This window comes from Nomascus leucogenys, chromosome 11 (assembly GCF_006542625.1).
Source record: "Nomascus leucogenys isolate Asia chromosome 11, Asia_NLE_v1, whole genome shotgun sequence".
Taxonomy (NCBI): domain Eukaryota; kingdom Metazoa; phylum Chordata; class Mammalia; order Primates; family Hylobatidae; genus Nomascus; species Nomascus leucogenys.
This window is the reverse complement of record NC_044391.1, coordinates 10,780,747-10,802,815: the sequence shown is the minus strand read 5'-3', so window position 1 is coordinate 10,802,815 and position 22,069 is coordinate 10,780,747. Positions and strand designations below refer to the sequence as shown.

Genomic DNA, 22,069 nt, shown 5'->3' with positions numbered 1-22,069 from the left:
TGTCTGTCTGTGAATGTGCTCAGGGTTCTCAGGTCCTTGGCTCTTCTGTACTCCTTTGTCTGCTTCATGCTGGGAAAGCTTTTGCGGTAGAACTTTGCCAACCCTCAGCCTGACCTGGCATTTTGGTACTTTAAGCTGAAGGCAACTGATAGCTCTTTGAGCTCTGAGTGAAGATGTTACATGGTAGAGTTGGGGCTTATTTGTAAAGTTCATTTCTTTTAAGATGAGTCCAGCCCCAAGTTGCATAAACACCAATACTGAGGTGTGTGTATAGGTATTTGTGTCTTTTCTAGCTTCCTATATATTTTCTTTGTGATCTAAATTAGCAAAGATCTATAAAATAGATCTATAAAATTGGATTTTTGACCAAATGCTCATAAACTTTACCAGTCTATGGAAATATTGAAACAGACTGGATCACATTTATAATTTTTAAAAAGCGTATGTTTGCCTTTCTTGTACCATGGCCCAGCCTGTCCATAGTATATCAATTTATATAATATGCTTTCTGAAAGCAAGCATTTCTGTGATCTTTCTTTTCTTTTTCCTCTTAATTCTTTAGATTTTCTTCTAGTATTTCTGCTGTTCATTCTTATAGTTATCCTCATTAAAAACTGTATTTCTGGTTCACTTTCATGTCCCCTGGTGCAATGGTCATGAGGTGCTCAATGAATGTTTGTTGAAGCAAGTCATGTCAACATGGCTCTGTCTTGGCAACTATTTTTCCAGTAATTTTCTCACCCACCTTCCATCCATTTAACTGTTGTTTATTTGATAAGGGGTTCTATATCCTGTTATTCATAATTTTATTTAATTTACCTATTTTGACATTGCATTCCGTTTTATAACCTTATTTCCAGCAGCTATTGAGATCAGCCTTTATTTTGAACTGGTTTTAATGCTTGCTTCTGCTCGGTTTAGACCATCTCCCACCTCTATTCTTTGGTTCTTTGTTTAGGTTATCTGTTATTTATCATCTCAGAGTCATTGTTTTCGGAGCAAGTTTGTGGACCTTCTTTTGGTGGTTTTGCTACTTTTACATATGAAGAACTGTGTGAGTGAAGAACTATTTTGCTCTTGATCTTTTCCCCTCAAAATGCTGCGAAAGTCACTTTCTTATGTTCTGGAGCTCATTATTGCCAAGGGACATTCTTTCATCAGCGTAACATTTTTTTTTTCTTTTGTAAACATTCTCTCTTTTTGTTTTGATACTATAGGATTTAAAATTTTATTTTTAAAATTTAAAATTTTCAACAAGGTCCTTCCCTCCCTTTGCCTTCCTATTCAGAGACCCCCTTTTTTTGGTCAGGTGCTGGCCTCTTTTCAGCTCATTTCCATTGACTCTTTCAGCGTAGCTTGTCCCTCATTTATTCTCTTGCTTTCCTCTGCAGTTCCCATGATGTTTCATTGACACTTTCCATTTTTTCTTTCTCTGTATCTGTTATCTTCTCCTATGTTATTTTCATCTGTTTATTCTTGACACTTTCATTCTATGACTGCATTTATGTTTGCTTTCTGATTTTACCCATTGGATTATTTGAAGTGTAGATTGTATTCTTTCTCCTTCTAATACAGAATCTAATTCTGAGTTTCCACTCACATGTCAATTGTTTCCTCCCTGTCTCCCTTTCTCTCTCTCTCTCTCTCTTTCTCTCTCTCTCATATTTCTCTCTTTTTTTCTTAAGGTCATGTTTTCTTTGACTAGCTTCTTATTATAAGCAGAATAGAGCAAAACACTTCATTTCTGCTATCTTGAATATACTGTTCCCTTTATTTTGCTTTGGAAAATCTTTTTGCTAGGAGAGCTCTGTTGTTGTTGGCTCTTGTTGTGGGCTATTGTTTCTTGCTTAAATTGTTTGCCAGTGGTTGTTGCTTTCTGTTTATTGTCATTGATGTTGGTTGATGTTTGCTGGTGTTATTATTGTTGCTTGTTGTTTGTTTTGCTTTTGATGGTTTGCTTTTGCTTTTGCCTGGCTGTGGAGTGGCCTGTCCAGGCCCAGGAGGATTTTCTTTGTTCTCTGACACTGCCTACCTTCTTACTGTTAGAAATCTGTGTGAGGTCATGAGCTGAAGGACTGGGCTAGGTGGTCTACACTTTGCCAGATTCTTCATTTGTCTAGTTTGGCTCGTCTTTCTGATAAGGAAAGGCTTATTCCCATAATATCTTATGGGATTATTTAAAGGAGGATTTATCCATAATACGTGGAAGCTGCATTTTTTATCTTAGCATAAGCACAGCATGAAAAACTCTCTTTGTAGGACATTCTATGCACAGCTTTCTTTCCGTCCCTTCTTGTTACCTCCACCATGTGCCAAGACACAGTGTGCAATGGCCTGTTCCTCCACCGTGTGGAGATGGCTGTGATGATGACTGAGTGAGAACTGGTGGAGAAAGAGCAATATCAATGGGGATGGTTGGGTTGGGATGATGACATAGCCCAGGATACTTCAGAAAAGAATTTCTGCCAACAATTGATAGTGGAGGTAGGAATAAGCACAGATAGAAATCTTCCTGTCTTAAGCTTGCTGGTTTTGTGTTTTACTTCACACACCTGTCCATGTTTTGTTTTGTTATTAAAGAGACAGTCTTGTTATGTTTGCTGTGTTGCCCAGGCTAGACTCGAGCTTTTGGGCCCAAGTGATCCTCTCACCTCAGCCTCCTGAGTAGCTGTGACAACAGGTGCCTACCACCATGCCTGGCTTGTCCATGGTTTTATCGATAAAACTCTCTCCTCAGGGTAGGGCCCATATTGCCCATATTTCTAGTTTGTTAGAAATATTGAATTTAGTTTATATTTCATCTAAAACAGAAATAGATGAGGACGAAACAGCTGCTTATGGCTTTAGCAGTTGCCATCTTAAGCCAGAGGTTTTATTAGAGCTTGGGGTGGACATTTTTTTTTTTCAATTAATTGTTTTTTTTTAAATAGAGACAGGATCTTACTTTGTTGCTCAGGCTGCTCTCAAATTCCTGGCCTCAAATGATCCTCCCACCTCAGGCCTCCAAAGTGTTGGGATTTCAGGTATGAGCCACTGCACCCGGCTGTAATAGGCATTTTTATTGGACTTTTCCAGTATAAGTTTCTGTCACAGCTTTTCTTTTTCTAGTAATGTTGCAGGTCATCCTCTAGGACCCCTTCACCCCACTCCCCACGATCTGCAGAGTTGAAGGCAGGTGGCAGATCTGTGATCTTAGTTCAAGAAGGTGATCAAAAAAAGGAACTTTTTTTTTTTTAACATCAGAATGAATCTGATTTATTACTTAGCTGCAATTGTCTAGTTCCTTGACTAATTTAAGAGTAGACTTTTTAGGCCATAGTAAATCTTTTTAGAACAAGAGGAACTTAAAATGGAAGATGTTCTACGTGGCCCACATCTAAGGTAAATCAGATAAGCCCCTGAAGAGATGTATTAAGCTCTTTTCTCATTTCCTATTTGCAAGTATGGCCTGTCATTTGAACGATTTACAAAATGCTCACTTAGTTTCCAAGGGAGCATTCATTTTATATATGAGTGCCTGCCCTGTGCTCAGCACTGGGAAGAAAAAGTTAGAAAAGACAGGGTCCTTGTTCTGAAGATGTGGGAGTAGAGTTGGTGAATATGGGTGAATTTATTCTAGTGCAGGATGAGTCCAGGTATTTTTTCAAATTTGCCTGTAAGTTTTGTGTAGGAGCATTTATTGTTTACTCTGCAAAGTCTTCAGAAATTCACAATTCGACCTAGCGTGCCTACTGATGTTTAAGCCTAAATTAACACAGTACCTAGGATTTAAATTGTATATTCTCTTATGATTAGATCAGCATTTTCCCTGTTTAGAATTTAACATTAGAATCCAGGGACTTTTTAGGTTACCAAAGTCTGGAAGCTGTAGTTTCATATATATTTTTTTGAATTAAAGATCTAGTCTGTTTTAAGGAATTGTTTTAATTTTGTTGATTTCCGTTACCTAACATTTCTGTATTTTAATTGGGTTAGTAAAGCACAAATTGACTACATTATCAAGGCATATAAGGATGCAGACGTAAAATGTCACCGTAGGCAAGAGTTAATGGAATCAAGGTGGTGCAGGGGAACATGCCACCAGTTCAGCTGCAGCCTCAAGGTACGCAGTGACATTTAAAAAATGTCTACTGAAGCCAGACAGCCGGTTCATTAGATTAATTAAAGTAAAAACTAACCCCGATCTGGTGTTTTGATAATGACCACAGGGCTGCCACAGTTGGAATAAGCTAATGCTTGGCATTGTTCTCATTAAGACCACAATGGAACTGCCTTTATAGTTTATTCTAAACTTTTGAATTCACCTTTTAGCAATGAAGTGGACTTTTAGCTTTCTTGATTGTCTTCTCATGGTTTAAGTGATACACAAGGGTAAATTTTGTTTTTATTAAAGGTGACAACCTCCTTTTTTCTGGCTCTTACACTCTTTGTGGGACATTGAAGAAATCAAGGCAGCAACAGCAGGCTTCTACATGCTCACAGGCTGTCCATTCTGCAAAAATTCAACAGGAAGAGGAGGTTGTCTACACTGCCTATGACCAAATACAGGGTTTCATTTTTTCACATTTTAATCCATCACACACTAACTTTTCTGTAAAGCACAATAAAAAGGAACTACTAACATAATAAAGTAGAAAAAAAGACAGACACAAAAAATAGAAGCCCCAGTATTTTATTAGATGCAATGTTTATAAAATTACTCTGTCAAATTGCGCTGAAGTTTCTCAATGCTTGCATTTAATTTTGGCACTTACTCTGGAATGGCAGCAAGCACTTTGCACACTGTCCTGAGTCACACTGCTCTGGACTTCGTGTCCCCATGTAAGCACCTCGTTGGTTCTGTGAAAATGGCCCTGACACGCCTTTCCCTGCTAAAAGTGCTGACCTGGACAAAAACCTGATTCGGACATTTAAGTCCACATTTTCAGAAAAAGGTCATCAAGGCTGCTCCTGATTATGCCATTTGAGAGCACTTAGAATTCTAGGCCATTTGCGATTTTTTTTTTTTTGTTACTCAAATTGCTCACTTAAAAATAAAATTAGTTTCGTAAAGTCCCTGGTTAGAATGACTTTAGATTAAAACACACACACACACACGCACACACACACGTATATACATGTGTGAATAAAAATGAATAAATAAGAATAAATAAATATAGATGTACATATATTTCTGAGGCCAAAAATTTCCTGCTTCCAGGGTCCAGGAGTATAGAATGTTAGTTATCATGTGTGCATTTATTATAGATTTTTTTGGGGAAAAAATGGCAATAAAAACAAATAAATATATGTGCTCATGTATTCTTTTTTTTTTTCCATCTTTCCTTTAGAGACAGAGTCTTGCTGTCACCCAGGCTGGAGTGCAGTGGTGCAATCATAGCTCACTGCAGCCTGGGACTCCTAGGCTGATGATCTTCCTGCCACAGCCTGCTGAGTAGCTAGGACTGTAGGTGCATGCCACCATGCCTGGCCTGCTCATATATTCGTATTTCCCTTTTTCCATTCACAATCTATAGTAAATGCACATGTGATAACTAACACTCTCTATGCTGAGACCCTGGAAACAGAGGAGGCTTTTGCCCTCAGTTGAGTTCAGTAGAGAGCTTAGTTTATTTGGAATCGAAGCTTCAAGGAAGGTTTTTGTGTTGTTTCTAACATGTAAATGAGAATCAATCATGAATGTCTGTCCTTTCTCTCAGCTAGCACTGAAAGGTTCAAGGTATGTGCAGCGTTTTTCATCTCAGCATTGTTGGCAATAACTAATGATTGCAAAGGTTCTAAAAGCAATTTAAATGCCCACAAACAGTGGACCGGTTACATGCATTAAAGTAGATACAAAAAATGGAATTTTATGTAACTGTGTAAAACTATGAACATTTTTTAGCATGTCTTTCAGTGAACATGTATGCATAATGCAGAGGTCAGCAAACTACTGCTCCGAAAGGCTAGGTAGTAATCAGTTCCTTCTTCTTGGCCCGTGCCACCTGTGTCGCAAGTACTCCATGGTACTACACCATGATAGCAAAAAGCAGCAGGTAATTTGTAAATGAATGAACATGGAACATGTATTCCAATAAAGCTTTATGGACATTGAAATTGGAATTTCATACACTTTACACATCATGAAGTAATATTCTTCTTTTGATTTTTTTTTTTTTGAGCATCTGAAAATATAAAAATCACTCAGCATTCCAGCCATACAAAAACAGGCAGACAGCCTTATTTGGCCTTCAGCCATAGTTGGCTGACTTCTACCATAGGGCCTAGGGTTGGAACTGCTGGGTCATGTGATGTGGATATTATTTCCACTGTAGAATACACTGCCAAATAGTTTTCCAAAGTGATTGTATACAGTTTATAACATGTAAATAGTTTTTTAACTAATGAAAGATGTGAGATTTTATGGTTGAAGTTTGTAATGGCTTAGGAAAGAGTTTGTTTCCTTTTGACTCCTGACTGTGGTTGTGAGAAGTTAGATGTTTAGATAGCTGGCTTGCACTGCACATATTAGCAAAACTGATTGATGTGTGTGATTGGAAAGTGTTGCATGTGTACGTTACATTATACTTGGTTTACTGCTTTTCTATTAATGGACCAGATCAGCAAACACAATTTATTTTGTATCTTAAACTTCACATTTCCTTGACAAGTTCTATAACCTTAGCCACATATGCTTTACTTATAAAAAGCTTTCTAATGTAATTTCTCTTTGTAAAATGGATTATATTCCTTATTTTAACAAACTATTGGGGCCATATGCAGTCAACATTCAAAATTATATTTGGGCTTTGGAGCAGTCCTCTCCTGCATAATCTGAGTGAATGAGCCCTTTTGATTTACTAGGTAATTTATCTAGCTAAAGATATATTAATAAGGTCAAAGTGCAGCGTATCAATTACAGGAATACTTGTGTAAAATATTGTTGCCCATAATAGTATTTATATAACCAAGGTACGCATTTGTATTCAGGCCAAATGGATTAGAGGTTTGGGGACCCTTTGGGGCTGGTGTTCATATGAAGTGTTCTGTTATGATATAAATGGTGTGAACTCTCAAAGGGACGGGATGAGACAGGACTTGAGTGGCAGATGGTTTTACAAAATATTAACTCTTTGGGCTCATAGAGGACAGTTTATTCAGTCACCTGTCCTGTGGCTGGGTTGTGGTTTCCCTCCTTTTCACCAAGTTTACTGCACAGCCAGGGAAGAAACTCCCTTCCGTACCAGTGTTTTCTTTGACATATTGTCATTACTCATGGCATAAGCACTGTTTGAACAGTTTGATTTATTAGACAAATTTGGGTTTAGTGATTGGAGTGAATATTTGATTAATACAAGGTGGGAGGGGGTTATGTTCTCTCTTCTCCATAAAAAGCAGATTTTATTTCTGGTTGAGCATCTCTAATCTGGAAATCTGAAATCCAGCATGCTCTAGTGAACATTTCTGTTGATCATCACATTGGCACTCAAAACATTTGGGATTTTGTCGCATTTTGGATTTTGGATTTTCAGATTGGGGTTACTTGACCCATGTCCTAGGAGAAGCAAGGAGCCTACTCATTAGGGGACGGTCTTTACCTACTCACCAGCGTGCCTTGCCATGGGCAGTGTACGTCTTTCAGAAGGGAATTGTGAGAAGCTGGAAGTTTGTTCCTTTTCCTTCTTTTCTTCCTCCCTTTCATTCTTCATCACCTTCTTGCTTTTTCCTAAATTCCCTTCTGATAATGATACCGGCTCCTCAACTGGCTAAGAAATAAACGAAGGCTGTGCACCAAGCTTAGGGATTAACTTCTAACATCTCACCTGTTAGAGAAGACCTCATTTTGCCGCTGCTGGTGGTTCTCCTCCCGCCCTACTCCAATTTTATGTGAAAGAATGGTGCAGAGTAGCTTGCAAAAGAGATAAACCAGAGGATTTTGGCTTTAATATTTTATTTTCTGTGTAATTAAAAAAGCTAGGAATCCAGATATATTTATCATCACAGAATCATGCCAAGACACCATTACAAGTTCCGTCATAGAATTTTTTTTCAAGGTGTGATTTATCAAATATATTTATTTTTAAAATTGACGTGAAAAATTGTATATATTTATCATGTATATATATTTTTATATATATAATATGTATGTATATATATACACTTAGCATCGCATTAGATGGGCACCTATTATACACACACACACACACACACACACACACACACACACACTGTGAAATGGTTAAATCTAGCCAATTAACAAATGCATTATCTCACATGGTTATCATTTTGCGGTGAGAACACCTAGCATCCACTCTCTCAGCATTTTTCAAGAATGCAATATATCATCATTAAGTATAGTCACCATGCTGTTCAGTAGATGTCTTGGACTTGTTCCTTCTGTATCACTGTAAATATGCATTCTTTGACCAACACTTCCCCAACCCTCCCCTACAACTGCTCCAGCTTCTGGTAACCACATCTCAATTTGTCTAAGTTCACTTTAGATGTTGGCACAGTGATGAAATTACCCAGTGATGTATTTCTCAGAATGCATCCCTGTTATTAAGTGATGCATGACTGTATATCTGTAGATTTTTTAATGTAATATGGATAGATCTTTCCATATAATACAGATATAGACTTAGATCTAAAGACGGAGACAGATATGGATAAAATATAAGAGGGTGCCTGCTTTACTCACTGATCTATCCCTAATGTAGACTAGCACCTGACAAGTAGCAGATGGTCATTAGGTGTCGGTTGAATGAATCACAGAAGAAGGTAGCTGGCAAATGAAGGAGTTAGGTCGCAGTACTTGCCCTTTTGAGCATTCTCAAAGTGCACCCAGCAGGGTAGAGGTGTCATTTGGAGGATACAGAAAATCATAGCCCAACCCTGGATGTAAAATTCCTGAGAGCTTAAAAAAATGTCTGGATCCTGCTCCTGAGATGCTCATTCAGAGGATCTGGTGCAGGCACAAGCCTGATATTTTTTTGATATTTTAACATTTTAAAAAATACCAATTTTTTGAAAGCTTCTTGGTCTAGCAGGAGAAACAAGCAATGTGTGAATGTAAAGTCACTGATCTGTGTTTGACGGAGATCCATGCGATTAGGCCTGATAACCGTGGTCAGTGCAGGGGAAGGGGTCACAGTAGACATGAGTAGGCTCTAAATTACTCCTGGGGAAGGGGAAACATTTGTAACTGGGAATCAGAGGATTGTCCTAGGAGGACATTATTACTAGAGCACAGGCCAGAGGGTGAAGATGAGCATGCGCGTATTTCCGTGGGTGAGAAACAAGAACGAGCCAGCTTTCCAAGACCAAAGTGTAAGGCCAATGTCAGATTGATGCTTTCCGGGCCACAACATCCCACTTAAAGTAATCCTTTCCCTTAGCTGTTTTGCCTTGTGTTAATGTTTGTATTATACAGAAAATACCCTTGTAGAATCTTCTGATAAACCATCCTGAATATTTTGGTCTTCCATTTAGGTGAAATATACTAAAGTACTTGTGATCAGAAGATGCTGCTCTACTTAAAAAGTCTAGTTAAATATTAATGTGAAGAAATTTGCTCTTGCATATTTTCACACGTAATTTCTTTAATTGGTATTATGCATTTTGCATAATTTAAATACTGACATCTGGATGATTTGCTCAGCCAGCAGAGAGGACTGTTTCATCAGAAAGATCTATACAGCATCTTCTCTGAACTGTGTGCCAACGCTTAGCTGTTTGGCATTTAAATAAAGAATGATGTTTCTGCAGTGGGAAGTGTAGTGGAAATTGAACTGCCCCAAGAGTTTCTGTTCATTAAAAGGGCAGTATTAATTATATTTACTGTTTAGGGGCTGGCTGCCGGTAATGCCAGGACATTTAGGTTTGTTGGTGCCGTGGTGTGGTAGTAGCCAGATCCTTCTCTTCCTAATTCTGCCCTGGTGAGTCCTGTGACTCTTCCACATTGGTTCTAAATGTGTGCCTGTGCGTGTGTGAGTGTGTGTGTGTGTGTGCGTGCCTGCGCGCGTGCAAGCATGTATGTTTTAACCGTAGGTATTGTAATATGGATTGTTTTAAAGTCATGGAAAAAGCAAGGCTTTTATATTTTTAGTTCATTTTCAGTGACATCATAGGTGCCTGTCTGATGCGATGCTAGGTACAGATTTTGGGGATGGTTATTAAATTATTTATGATGATACTTTATTAGAATTAAATATTAAAATTCCTGTATTCACTTCTGGCTTATTCTGGCCATATTAACTATTGTTTTGAGTTTTAAGGGCTGCTTTTGACTGGCAAGGAGCATTAAAAACGGGACTGATAAGAGACGGTCTTGGCCTTGGATATTGTTTTTAATAGTTTGGCTCTCACTGACCCCATCCTGACCTTTTCTTCTCTGGGCTTGACATCTTGGCTTGGACCTATTCTTTGCTTTCTGCAGGGGCAGACAGAAAATAAACTAATGTATGAGAAATTTTGATCACTTTAAGTGCTGTAAAGACAGTAAGCCAGGTGGAGTGATAGAGTGTGTCTGGGAATAGGGGTGGAGTTACTTGCACAGGAAACAAGCTTTGTCTGAGCAGGGACCTTGTTCATCTCTGACGTGGTTTGGCTGTGTCTCCACCCAAATCTCATCTTGAATTCCCACATGTTGTGGGAGGGACTTGGTGGGAGGTAATTGAATCACAGGGGCAGGTCTTTTCTGTGCTGTTCTCATGATAGTGAATAAGTCTCATGAGATCTGATGGTATTATAAGGTGGAGTTACCCTGCACAAGTTCTCCCTTTGTCTGCTGCCATCCATGTAAGATGTGACTTGCCCCTCCTTGCCTTCCTCCATGATTGTGAGGGCACCCTAGCCATGTGGAACTATAAGTCCATTCAAATCTCTTTCTTCCCAGTCTTGGGCATGTCTTTGTCAGCAGTGCAAAAATGGACTAATACAATCTCACTCACTGGTATCTCTGGTCCCGAATAGAACAGACTGACAAGAAAGGGCAAGCCATGGAGATTTAGGGGAGAATTTTCCAGGCAGACTAAACAGCACACGGAGAAGCCCTGCAGTGGGAATGAGGAAGCCACTGTGACTGTCAGGTAGAAAGTGGAGGGGAGTTATGTTGGAGAGGTGGGCAGGGGCAAGATTAAGTGAGATATGGTGACCATTTTATTCCAAACGCATGGGAAACCATTGTAGTGTTTTATGCATGGTCTCTTGATATTTTGAAAAGGTGGCTCTGGCTGCCATATGGAGAGTAGATGGTAGGGTGGCAAGAGAAGCAAAAAGACCAATTGGGGGATATCAGAGACTCAGGGAGGCTGTGGACATTACTGGGACCAGGGCAGTAGCAGTGGAGATGGAAAGTTGTGGATGATTCAGACCATATCATGCGGGGAGAGGATTCAAAGGTGATTTCTAGGCTGACCCACTTGATTCTTCTTTTTCGCAAGCTGTGGATTGTGAACTCTGCCTTCCCACCTGAACCTCCTCCTTCCTGGAGCTTAGTTCTGACAGAGGCTGATCCCCAGTGGATTTCCATTTGTTAACATTCACAGACCCCTCTTTCCCTTCTCTTTTTTGTTTTTGTTTTGTTTTATTTTTGTTTGTTTTTAAATCTGATTGTGATTCATAGAACATAATTAATAGAGCCCTTACCTGAAGGATTACATATTACTAATCAACTTTGCAGGGACTTAGAACATGTTACTGGCCTACCAGTATTGTTTTTATTCATGTTGTCACTCTCTGGGAACAGAGCAAAAATAAAAAAGTCATTTCCTGGAGGAGAATGAGGGAGATTCTTAACATCTTTTCATCATAGCTTGCTTAGGTTTTGTGGACCAAAGGAGGAGAAAGGCAGGATGGTGGTTGAGGCAGTTGACAGAGCTTCATTGACTTCCTAGTAATCTTGGTGGCTGTTTCTTCTTTGTTAGATGGACATGATTCTTCCTATGTGGAAAACAGAATACAACAGGCCCCCGCTTGTCTGCAGAGGAGATACTCCAAGCCCTCCAGTGGTTGCCTGAAATTGCAAACAATATGAACCCTATATACACTGTTTTTCCCTATATGTATATACCTATGCTAAAGTTTAATTTATAAATTAGACACAGTAAGAGATGAACAATAACTAATAATAGAGCAATGATAACATTATACTGTAATAAAAGTTATATTAATAGTCTCTCTCAAAATAGCTTACTGCACTGTACTCACCTATTTTTGGACCACAGTTGACATTGGGTAATGACACTGGGGAAAGCAAAACTTCAGATACAGGGGGGCCTACTGTACGAGAAACAGTAGCTTCTGGATGAATGCCAGCTTGTTGCTTACTTTCAGGGTTTCAGAGCTAATTGGTTTTTGTTGATAATGACTTTTTTTTTTTTTTTTTTTTTGAGACGGAGTCTTGCTTTGTCACCCAGGCTGGAATGCAGTGGCACAATCTCAGCTCACTGCAACCTCCTTCTCCCAGGTTCGAGCTATTCTGCTGCCTCAGCCTCTCAAGTAGCTGGGACTACAGGTGCACACCACCACACCTGGCTATTTTTTTTTTCGTATTTTTAGTAGAGACGGGGTTTCAACCCTGTTTTCCAGGCTAGCCTTGAACTCCTGACCTCAAGTGATCCACCCATCTCAGCCTCCCAAAGTACTGGGATTACAGGCATGAGCCACCACGCCCAGCTGATAATGACTTTTAGCATTTGTACATTATTAAAAACATGTAAGTTACTAGACACCACTTGCTAGTCAAATTCATGAGTGATTCTTAACACATGAATAATATCTCCTTACTGAGTTTCCTGGAAAGTATTACAAGGAAACATAAGTATATTTTTTGCCTAGCAATAAAAATCTTTTGGCATCTATCAGATTTTCTTGCAGTTCTCCAGTTTCCATATTTCTCATTAAGGGGAGTAAAACGGTTGAGGAGAATGTCTTTACTTAAGGTCCATCAACCGAAACTGTTAGTCACATAGAATCCACATACCTGTCCAGTGACTCTCAAGGTATCATTTCCATTCTAATCCCATCCCCCTTTTTACTCTGTTCTTATTCACCCTATACATCCTGCCAGATTCATCTGATGAAGTAGCAACGAATTCCTATTTTCAAAATTGTCAATGCCTTCCCAGTCTCTGAATCGAATAGTGACCCATCTGCTTCGCTTTCCAGACCATTTTTCCAGGTTTACCAGCTGAACTGGATGTCCAGTGGTTCCTTGTGTATACAGTCGGTCCTCCATATGTGCAGGTTCTGCATCCATGGATTTTACCAACCATAGATTGAAAATATTAGAAAAAAATTGAGAAAATGCCATATTATTGCTGATATGTATTATGTTGTTAGACCTATGATGGTTCTGCCTGTACTGAACACGTGCAGACTTTTTTCTTGTCATTATTCCCTAAACAATACAGTGTAATAACTATTTACATCACACTTACATTGTATTTGGTATGATAAGTAATCTAGAGATGATTTAAAGTACACAGAAGCATATGCATAGGTTATATGCAAGTACTACGCCATTTTACGTGAGAGACTTGAGCATCCTTGGATTTGGTATCCTCAGAAGTCCAGGAACCAGTCCCCCATGGATGTCAAGGGATGGCTGTTTGCCCATGTTTTTAGCCTTTATATCTTTGCTCAAGAAATCCCCTAAAACCTGGAGTACCGCTGTTTTCATCCTTCCTTTTTGTAGCCTTTTATTGCTATTCTTGTCTTCGATGTTAAAAAAACTAGTTGGTGATTCCATCACAGATTTCAAAGAAATGAAGAAATAATAGAAAGCATAGCAAACATACAAGCCTGCAGCAGCAATACTACTGCAAGTCACTAAGAGGAAGCATGTGAGAAAAGATCATGAGTGGCTGCTGGGGAAAAGGAAAGATTGTGAAGGGGATATTCCTAAACTTGCACCTGAGAAGCTGAATCAGTGATGATTCCAAAATACCCCCCACTGTACTCTCAAATCAGAGGAACAGAATTGATTTTCCTATTGTTACTGAAGAGTAGTAGTGATGGCCAGTGGTGGTAACTGGAATGAAGTGAGAGCTGAGCTGACTGTCTCTTGTAAGTGAAGGCCTGGGGAAACATTAAGAAGCTCGAGGGCAGCCTGCCCCTTCCCTCCCTCTGGGAAGAGGACCCCTTCCCAATCATTAGGGAGCCCAGGAAGAGAGGGCTGGGACTCAAACAAAGCCTGTGGTGTCTCAGGTGAGATCTCCTGGCCCTCTGTCATTCCATCTGGCTAGAGAAAAGTGGGTGGACTGCAGACTACTCAGTCGACTAGAAACGTCACAGATATGGCCAGGCAAACATCGAGGAGTTTCCTATCCTATGCTAGAGCACATGGAATATTTGCACAGATACACCTAAGCATATACAAGATGGAAAAAAAGTAGAACAATTATATAAACAGAACTATAGCTATGGGTGGATGGATAGATGGGCAGATGGGCTGGTAGAGAACAAGAAAGAAGAGGAATATAGCATGCAAAAGATAAAAGATCCCAATATAGATGAAATCTCTCTTCATGGGAGAGAAGGGAATTCCTTACAATTGTTTCATTCTGTAGAACAAATGAATGAGAAACATGAATTCAATAAACAAAGCAAGATGGTAATAAAAAGCAAAGTGAGATGAAAAAAGAGAGATTGTAGAATAAAAGCCTTTGAGGCCCAAAACAACATCATTGCAGGACTAATACATAATTTTAGAAAATATCAAGGAAAAGAATAGACCCCACTGAAAATCAAATTACTAAGAGAGTAAAGGCTTGTTAGGCCCATTGAACACAAATGGAATGATCAAGATAGTAAAGCAATCAGAAACTGAAAGAAATAGAAGACAAAGACCAGTGTAATATAAGGACAATCGGTGTCCTTGAAGTAGACTGTCAACAAATGAAATAGAAAATGGAAAATAAGACAAGCTTTGTGAAATGAAAAATAAGTAGATGAAAGAACTGAGTCTGCAGATCAGAAGAATGTATTGTATTCCAGGAAAATATAGAGTAGAGGATGTTCAACACTGAGATCTATCCTAATTAAGCCGTTGAATTTCAAGATAAAGAAGAAACTCTTTAAACATCCAGACATAAAACCAAACTATCTGCTGTGGACTAAAAGTCAGACTAGCTTAATTTTCTTAGAGTAGCATTCAGTTTTGAAAAGAGTGGAGCCATGTCTTTAACCTTCTGAGGAAAGTAAATACCATACTGCCCAACATGCACCACGTGGCCCCAAATCGACACAGCTACGATGTCATTCAGATGCCAAGGCAAGAAGCAACGTTCTCAAACCGGTACAGACTCAGGTAATGGTGCTTAAAACTGAAACACTTATGAAAAATGTATATGCACTATGAATATGTTTCATAACCTCTTGACTTACAAGGAGGTCAAGGAAATACCTTACAAGGAAATAGCTCTTATATTAATAATAAAGAAACATGGCTGAAATAGTTTCATTCTGTTAAATTTAAATAAAATCACATACAACTTTTTTAAGTTAAAAAGTAGTTTTACTAGAGGATAATTTTATTTTTTTATTGACGTCTTTCTGGCTACTTGACTTCCTCCCCCATCCTCACAGCCACACTGGGCATGTGCTCTAAGCCCTGATTGTCCCCAGCCCCCAGCCCCCAGACATCTGCTGTGTTTGTAGTCGGGGTTGCAGAAATTATGTGCACTTTATGATGTGAGTCAACTCTACAAAATTCTACTTGCTAGTGAAATATATAATTCTCTGTAGCATAAATTTTCACAAAAAGATTCTGACATTTCATTCTTGTCTGTTCAGAAAAAAAAAGTGCCACTTAGAAATCACTCCCTATAGTACCAAATAATCAGCACTTAGTGAGTGACTACTGGGTGCCTGGTGCAGCTATATTCACCTAACGTACTCTGTGAAGACACGCAGTTCTTATTCCTAAAGAGATCTTAATTTACGTGGGGCAGACACACTGTCAAACTTTTCCCAGTTTTTTCCAAGTACGATCTAGATCCCAGGTAGGCTTTCTAAGAGGGGGAAAAAAAACCAGACTTTTGTTGTTGGTAAGTTTTTGTATCGTTTTCAGTTATCTATTCAAGAAAGTTGTTGAGTTTTGCAAGGCAGAGTGCTGGGCACTAAGGATGTGGTTGTGATTAAAAGAGCTAGACCCCCTGCTTACTCTCATAAACCATTATGGTGGTTACAGGGGCCTTGCGAGTTAAGCCCGGTCCTCCTGTGGTCTTCTTCCCTCGAGATCTGGGCAGCCCTGCCTGCAATCACCAGAGCCACCGGAAGGGGCAGAAGTGATTCTGTGACAGTCCCAGCAAAGGGCATGTGTTTTAAATTCAGATGGATTTCACCTGAATAGATGCCTGGAGGTTGAAGAAAAACATATGGAGCATATCATTTGTAAATATTGTGAACAGGATGCTTAAAATAAACTGATGCTATGTTTTGACAATTTTAGTCAGTTTATGGGTTTTTTTTTTAATCCAAAGAAGCATGGTTGCCGAAATCTTTGTTTCGATATAAAATATATGCAAGTATACATATTTTACATTGATTTCTTTGGGACCCTGTGTCTGGAGTTGGGGGAGGGTGGCCCACTCTACTATGTTAAGTATTCCATCTTATCCAAGAGGTGTTTCATAAATTATGTATAACAGTAGATGCCACTCAATAAATATTTTATACGTGATAGATATTTTTGTCTGAAATTACTTTTTCACTTGAGCAATGATTTAAACCCTCGTTTCCAGTTTTATGAGGTGACACTTTTATAATATCATGTAGTTGAATGCAGCTTGAATGTCATAGAGCTTTAGGGCAGCATTAATCATAAATTCATCCTTCCCCACTTGCAATCCTGGAAAACTTTCTCTTAGTTCAGATTTTACCCACTATATATATGGAAGTGTATGTGAGTGTGTGTGTGTATGTATGTGAGTGTGTGTGTGTCTCTCTTTGTGTGTGTGTGTCTACATGCTGGGGATGGGTGGGAACAAGTAAGACTTTTGACGTAATGGCTTTGAAACTATGAATTTCCAATGCCTTTCAAAATCTTATTTCAAGGAAAAATGAAAGTGTTTCTCAATGGTTAAAAAAAGAAAGAATAGTAAACTAAACTGGGATGTAGTCCAAAGCAATTTCTCTAGTTTGAGTGGGAGGTATTAAAGTTTAAAATATTGCATTTTTGGGGGTGGGGGGTTATTGTCTACTTTTGTGCAGAAAGAAAATACACATGCCTGTGGACTTATGAGAATGGTCACTTTCCTTTTCACGTGGACCTAGAGCCTTGTAATAATTCATTGCCATGGGGCTACTGACTGTGTGTGCAGTTTGGTCACAGTTCAGAGCTACCAAACCTTCCCATGAGGACATCATTTTATGAAATAGAGCTGTGTGATTAAATTCTCCCCTGTAATATATGTCTTTAAAAAAATCACGTCCCATTTCTGCTTGAATTTCATGGTCAGAAGGAAAAAGCATGAATTCTGCTAATATCTGAGAGGTAGGAGTAGGGGTTGGCTTATGGAGAGTGCTCAGTTTCGCTGAGATTTGCATGTTCCTTGCTATAGTAAATCAATATTACTGAAGTTTCTGACCTCAAAGCCTGAGGTTCTGAGCCGTGGAATGGGAGGTTGGCTGATAAGAGGAGTAATTGAAGAACAATGACACGCTTCATTTCCTTTTCTTGAATCTAAGTTATGCATTGGTCATTTTCTCTGCATATCTGTTTAATGGTTGTTAAATTAAATTGCTTTCTTTCATGTTGTGATTTTTATGCTTTTTTTTTTTAAGCCATCTCTTTTTTTTTTTTTTTTTCCTGCTAATTCATTTCACTGCCCTCTCGCATGACTTCAGGTCTTCAGTGGGCATTTGAAACTTAAATATCTGCAGAGGCCTGAGGGACTTCTCTCTCTCCACCGCCCTGCCCCAGAAACCTCTCAGGAGTTCCCTTGTCTACAGGGTTTGAGTTTTGCTTTAATGGTCTGACACTAGCTTGAGAAGTTCTGAATCCATCACCTAGTGAATGGTAGACTTTGTAGGTTGTTTTAATACTTAAGTGACACAGAGTACATTTATTGGTTCCAGGATTGAAAGGAATCGTGTTTATGTTTAGGGCAGTGTTGGGTGTTGGAGTTACAGAGATGTGTCGTGGTCACTGCGTCTGGCTGTAGGAGTCAGGGAGGGAAGGAGATTCTCCAGGAGCATCTCTGACCAGGATCCCCAGTTAGTGGTTGGAACTGGGTTTTCTGTTGCTTGTACAGTCATGGAGCACAATGTCATGTTCTTGTACATGACTTTGAACTGGTTCAGCCCAACCTCAAGACTGCAGTTTTTACCTTCAGCCTTCTGGAATTTGTCTGCTTTCTACTTCAGACTTCCCCAGAAGCTTGAGTTTAGAGGTCTTTTGTCTGGGATCAGATGGGCCTGATGTTAAGATAGGGCCTACCATTCTCTTCCTGAGGGTTGCCTCTGACCTTCCCTGTGCGTTCCACTGAACTCTGTGCATCTACTCACTCATTCATTCCTCTGGCAAATATTAACTGATGTGTGGGACATGAAATTAGATGCTGGGTTACATTCTAGCCAGAGGACAGGTAATAAACTTTGTGTGTGTTTGTGTGTGTGTGTGTGTGTGTACACTACTAGCCATTCCCAAGGAGAGAAATCACCATGAGGAACACTGGTGGTTGCTATTTTGTATGGGGTGATGGGGAGGGTGGCTTTTGAGCAGAGACCTGAAGGAAGGAAGGGGCCATGTTATGTATGTATCTAGGGCAATGTTTCTCAAATGTCTGGGGACATTTTTGGTTGTCAGAACCTCGGATGTTGCTAGCATCTATTGGGTAGAGGCAAGGGTGCTACAAAATATCCTACTGTGCGTAAGAATGAAGAATTACCTGGTCTGAAGTGCCAACTGTGCCTCAGTCCAAAAACCCTATTGTAGGGGAAGAGAAGGATAGCAGTGACAGAGGAAACAGCAACCACAAAAGCAGAAGGAACCGCAGTGAGTGCATCCCTGAGATGGGGCAGGCTGGCAAGTTTGAAGAGCAGCAAGGTGCCTGTATCCCTGGAGAGGAGTGAGCAAGGGGGAGAGCAGCAGGAGATGAGAGCGAGTGAGCACAGGATAAGATCAGGTAGAATTTGGTAGAACATCACAAAGACTTTGGCTTTTGTCTCACTTAAATGGGAGGCTATTTAAAGGACCTGAGCAGAAGAGTGACCTGCCCTGATGGCCTTCTGGCTGCTGAGTTGAGCGTATATCACGGGAGACATGAGTGGTGGCCCGGATTATCGCAGTAACCCGGGTGAAAGACAATGATGGTTTGGGCCAGAGGCACGTGCTGCGGGTGGTTTGATGTTACCAGATTCTGGACATATTTTGAAGGTAGAGTTAACACTACATATATAGAGTTTAGAGAAAGAAAGGGGCAAAGTGTAAGCATGGTATTTAGGCCAAACAGGAAAGGTTGGTATTTACTGAGATAGGATAGTCTGCAGGTTTGGGAGGCAGAGAGGCTTTTTTTTTTTTTTTTTTTTTTTTTTAAATGTGTTAAATTTGTGCTGCCTGTTTGACATCTCCATAGATAAACTGAGTTGGGTTGGTATATATATATATGTGGTATACTCATATATACGGTATGTGTTTGAGTATGGGACTTAAGGGAGACATCTGCCCTGGAGATGCAATTTGAGAGTCATCAGCATCTGGATGGCAGGTAAAGTCAAGAGACAGAAGGAGACCATCAAGAGAGTCAGTGTTGGTAAAGAAGAGTCCCAAAGACAATAGCCTTCATAGAGCGAGTTCAAGAGAGAGTGAGAGGGAAGGAATTGAAGAACTGAAGGTATAGCCACTTTTTGGAGGTAGTTTTCTCTAAAAGGCACAGAGACATTGGTGGTTGCTAGAAGGAGAGGCAAGGCCAAAAGACATGGTGGAGGTTGGGGATGGCAGGTGAATAGCAGATTCATATTAATATGTAGCAGGGAATGATCCAGTGGATAGGAGAAGTTGATGGCACAGGAGGCAGAGCGCCAGGTTCCTCTGGTGCAGGGTAACTAATGCTCAGGAAGGCTTCTTCTCAGGACCATGCACAGTTCAACCATAGTAAGTGGAGAGAAAAGCCATCAACTAAGGCGACATCTTGATACTAAATGACATAAAGGCTCTGAAGAGTGAGAAAGCTTACTTTGTAGTTTGGATGTTCCTAGAACCTTTTTGAAGGAAGATTTGCTTTAAAGAGGTTATATATCAGGCAATGAGTTTAATTCATTTTATATTGCACTTTTTATATGTTCCAAGTTTACTTTGCTTATTACCTGGCAGGATTTCAACACGAAGTTTAAGGTCCATTTTTCTTGCAGTTTTTTATATGAGAAATAAAATATTGCCCATTCTGACAATCTGAAGAACACCTAATATGAAGTTATCTTTTCCCAAAGTGACCTTTTCTTTTTCTTTTCCTCTTAATTTCAGGAACAAACTCTAGCCCTCAGGAAAGAAGGGATTGGAGTTGTTTTGGATTCTGAACTGCCTCATCTGATTGGCATCGATGATGACCTTTTGAGTACTGGAATCATCTTATATCATTTAAAGGTAGAAACTGATTAAGTGGAACATTCTAATTTTGTTTCCAGTTTCTCCATTAGACACTAACTAGGTTTATTATAATATTCTATGGTCATGAACACAACTAAATTAAATTAAAGAATATACAACAAATCCTTGAGCCCTTTGGGATTTTCAGCAGCTCTTTGGGATTCTTTGGTATTTAAAGTTCCCTTGTTATCTAAAGTTAAATGATGAGCCATTGATTTGCCTTCTATTCTGTAGGATTAGTAAGAGGGAGGTAAGGAACAAAAAGGCACACAGACTGAAGGAGAAAAATTGTAAACAGCTGGGGGGATTTTGTTGTATGTACAGTTTCCTGGTCCCTGGTGGTAATTATTAAATTGTGCTTCTCACCTGCATTGTTGGGCTTGGTTCCAAGCAGGCAGTTCATCTTGGGAGTACAGAATTCCACATCAGTATTAATGGATGCCTCTGTGACCTTGACTTTAGTGCCCTCTCTCTGACCCGTGACTTAACAATGAGAATGCTACTGCATTTGTGTTTTGCAGACTTACATAAACTATATCTTTAGACACAAAGAATCACTTGGCCACTGGAGAGCCTCCCCAGAAAGGATCAGGAACATCAGTGATATTCCTGTCATGAGCAAAGTATTTAACGCTGCCAATGCAGGGCCTCACCATTGTTGTTCATTAAGCCTTTCCAGACAACTGGGGCTTTTTTACAGAGCCTTGGGGAGCTCTCAGTGCATTGAAGCTGTGGCCTGCCAGGACGTTGTTTATCCCATTGGCCACTGTGTTGTTTGGGCTTTAATGAAAAGTGAAGAAACAAGCTATTCTTTCTTTTCTTACCAATACATTTTGCTTGGCTTTTCTTCCCAGGAAGGTCAGACATACGTTGGTAGAGAAGATGCTTCCACGGAGCAAGATATTGGTGAGCATATTTATCAGTGATCTGTTCCCAATGATTTTTTAAGGTTGTATTCAAGGAAGAACTTTTTTGAATGACTGACATTGAAGTAATTATAGAAAATTATTTTTCAAGTACTGTGTTGGTCAGTATGTATGTATATATATGTGTGCATATATATTTTTGTAATTTAGAATACAACTCAAATAATAATGCAGAACAACTAATTTGGTGAATAAAATGGGCCAATAAACCCTTTCCCCCACCCTACATTCCATACCTTGCCAGGTCTTTGAGGAACACAGTTACTTAAATCACTCTACATTGTCTCACAATGGAACAATGATTGATGGAAATATACCAACAGACACAGATAAAAGATATAGGTCTTTTGAAGGGAAGGGTTATAGACACTTGTCTTCACAAAGATGACAACAGAAAGTAGGAGAAAACACAGCATACACACATGTGGAAGCATGGCTTTTTGGGTTTCCTGAAAGTCTTCACAAGACACGCAGATAATCAGTGACTTAGCCTACACTGATGAGGTCCTTCCAGGCTTTAGGAGCATGACTTAGGCAACTGGTGGTGGTGGTGGTGGTGGTGCTGGTTGTG

The 22,069-nt window shown here is 39.5% G+C and overlaps 1 protein-coding gene across 4 annotated transcripts in view; it reads left to right on the top strand.

The window, feature by feature from the left end:
• Positions 1-22,069, top strand: part of KIF16B (kinesin family member 16B) — a 299,853-nt gene that overhangs the window by 121,692 nt on the left and 156,092 nt on the right. For all 4 annotated transcript variants that reach the window (XM_003252139.3, XM_003252138.3, XM_012510215.2 and 1 more), the window contains exons 13-14: positions 20,450-20,569; positions 21,427-21,478. In XM_003252139.3, coding sequence (XP_003252187.1) covers positions 20,450-20,569; positions 21,427-21,478 — 172 coding nt within the window. The remainder of the gene's footprint in view (positions 1-20,449; positions 20,570-21,426; positions 21,479-22,069) is intronic.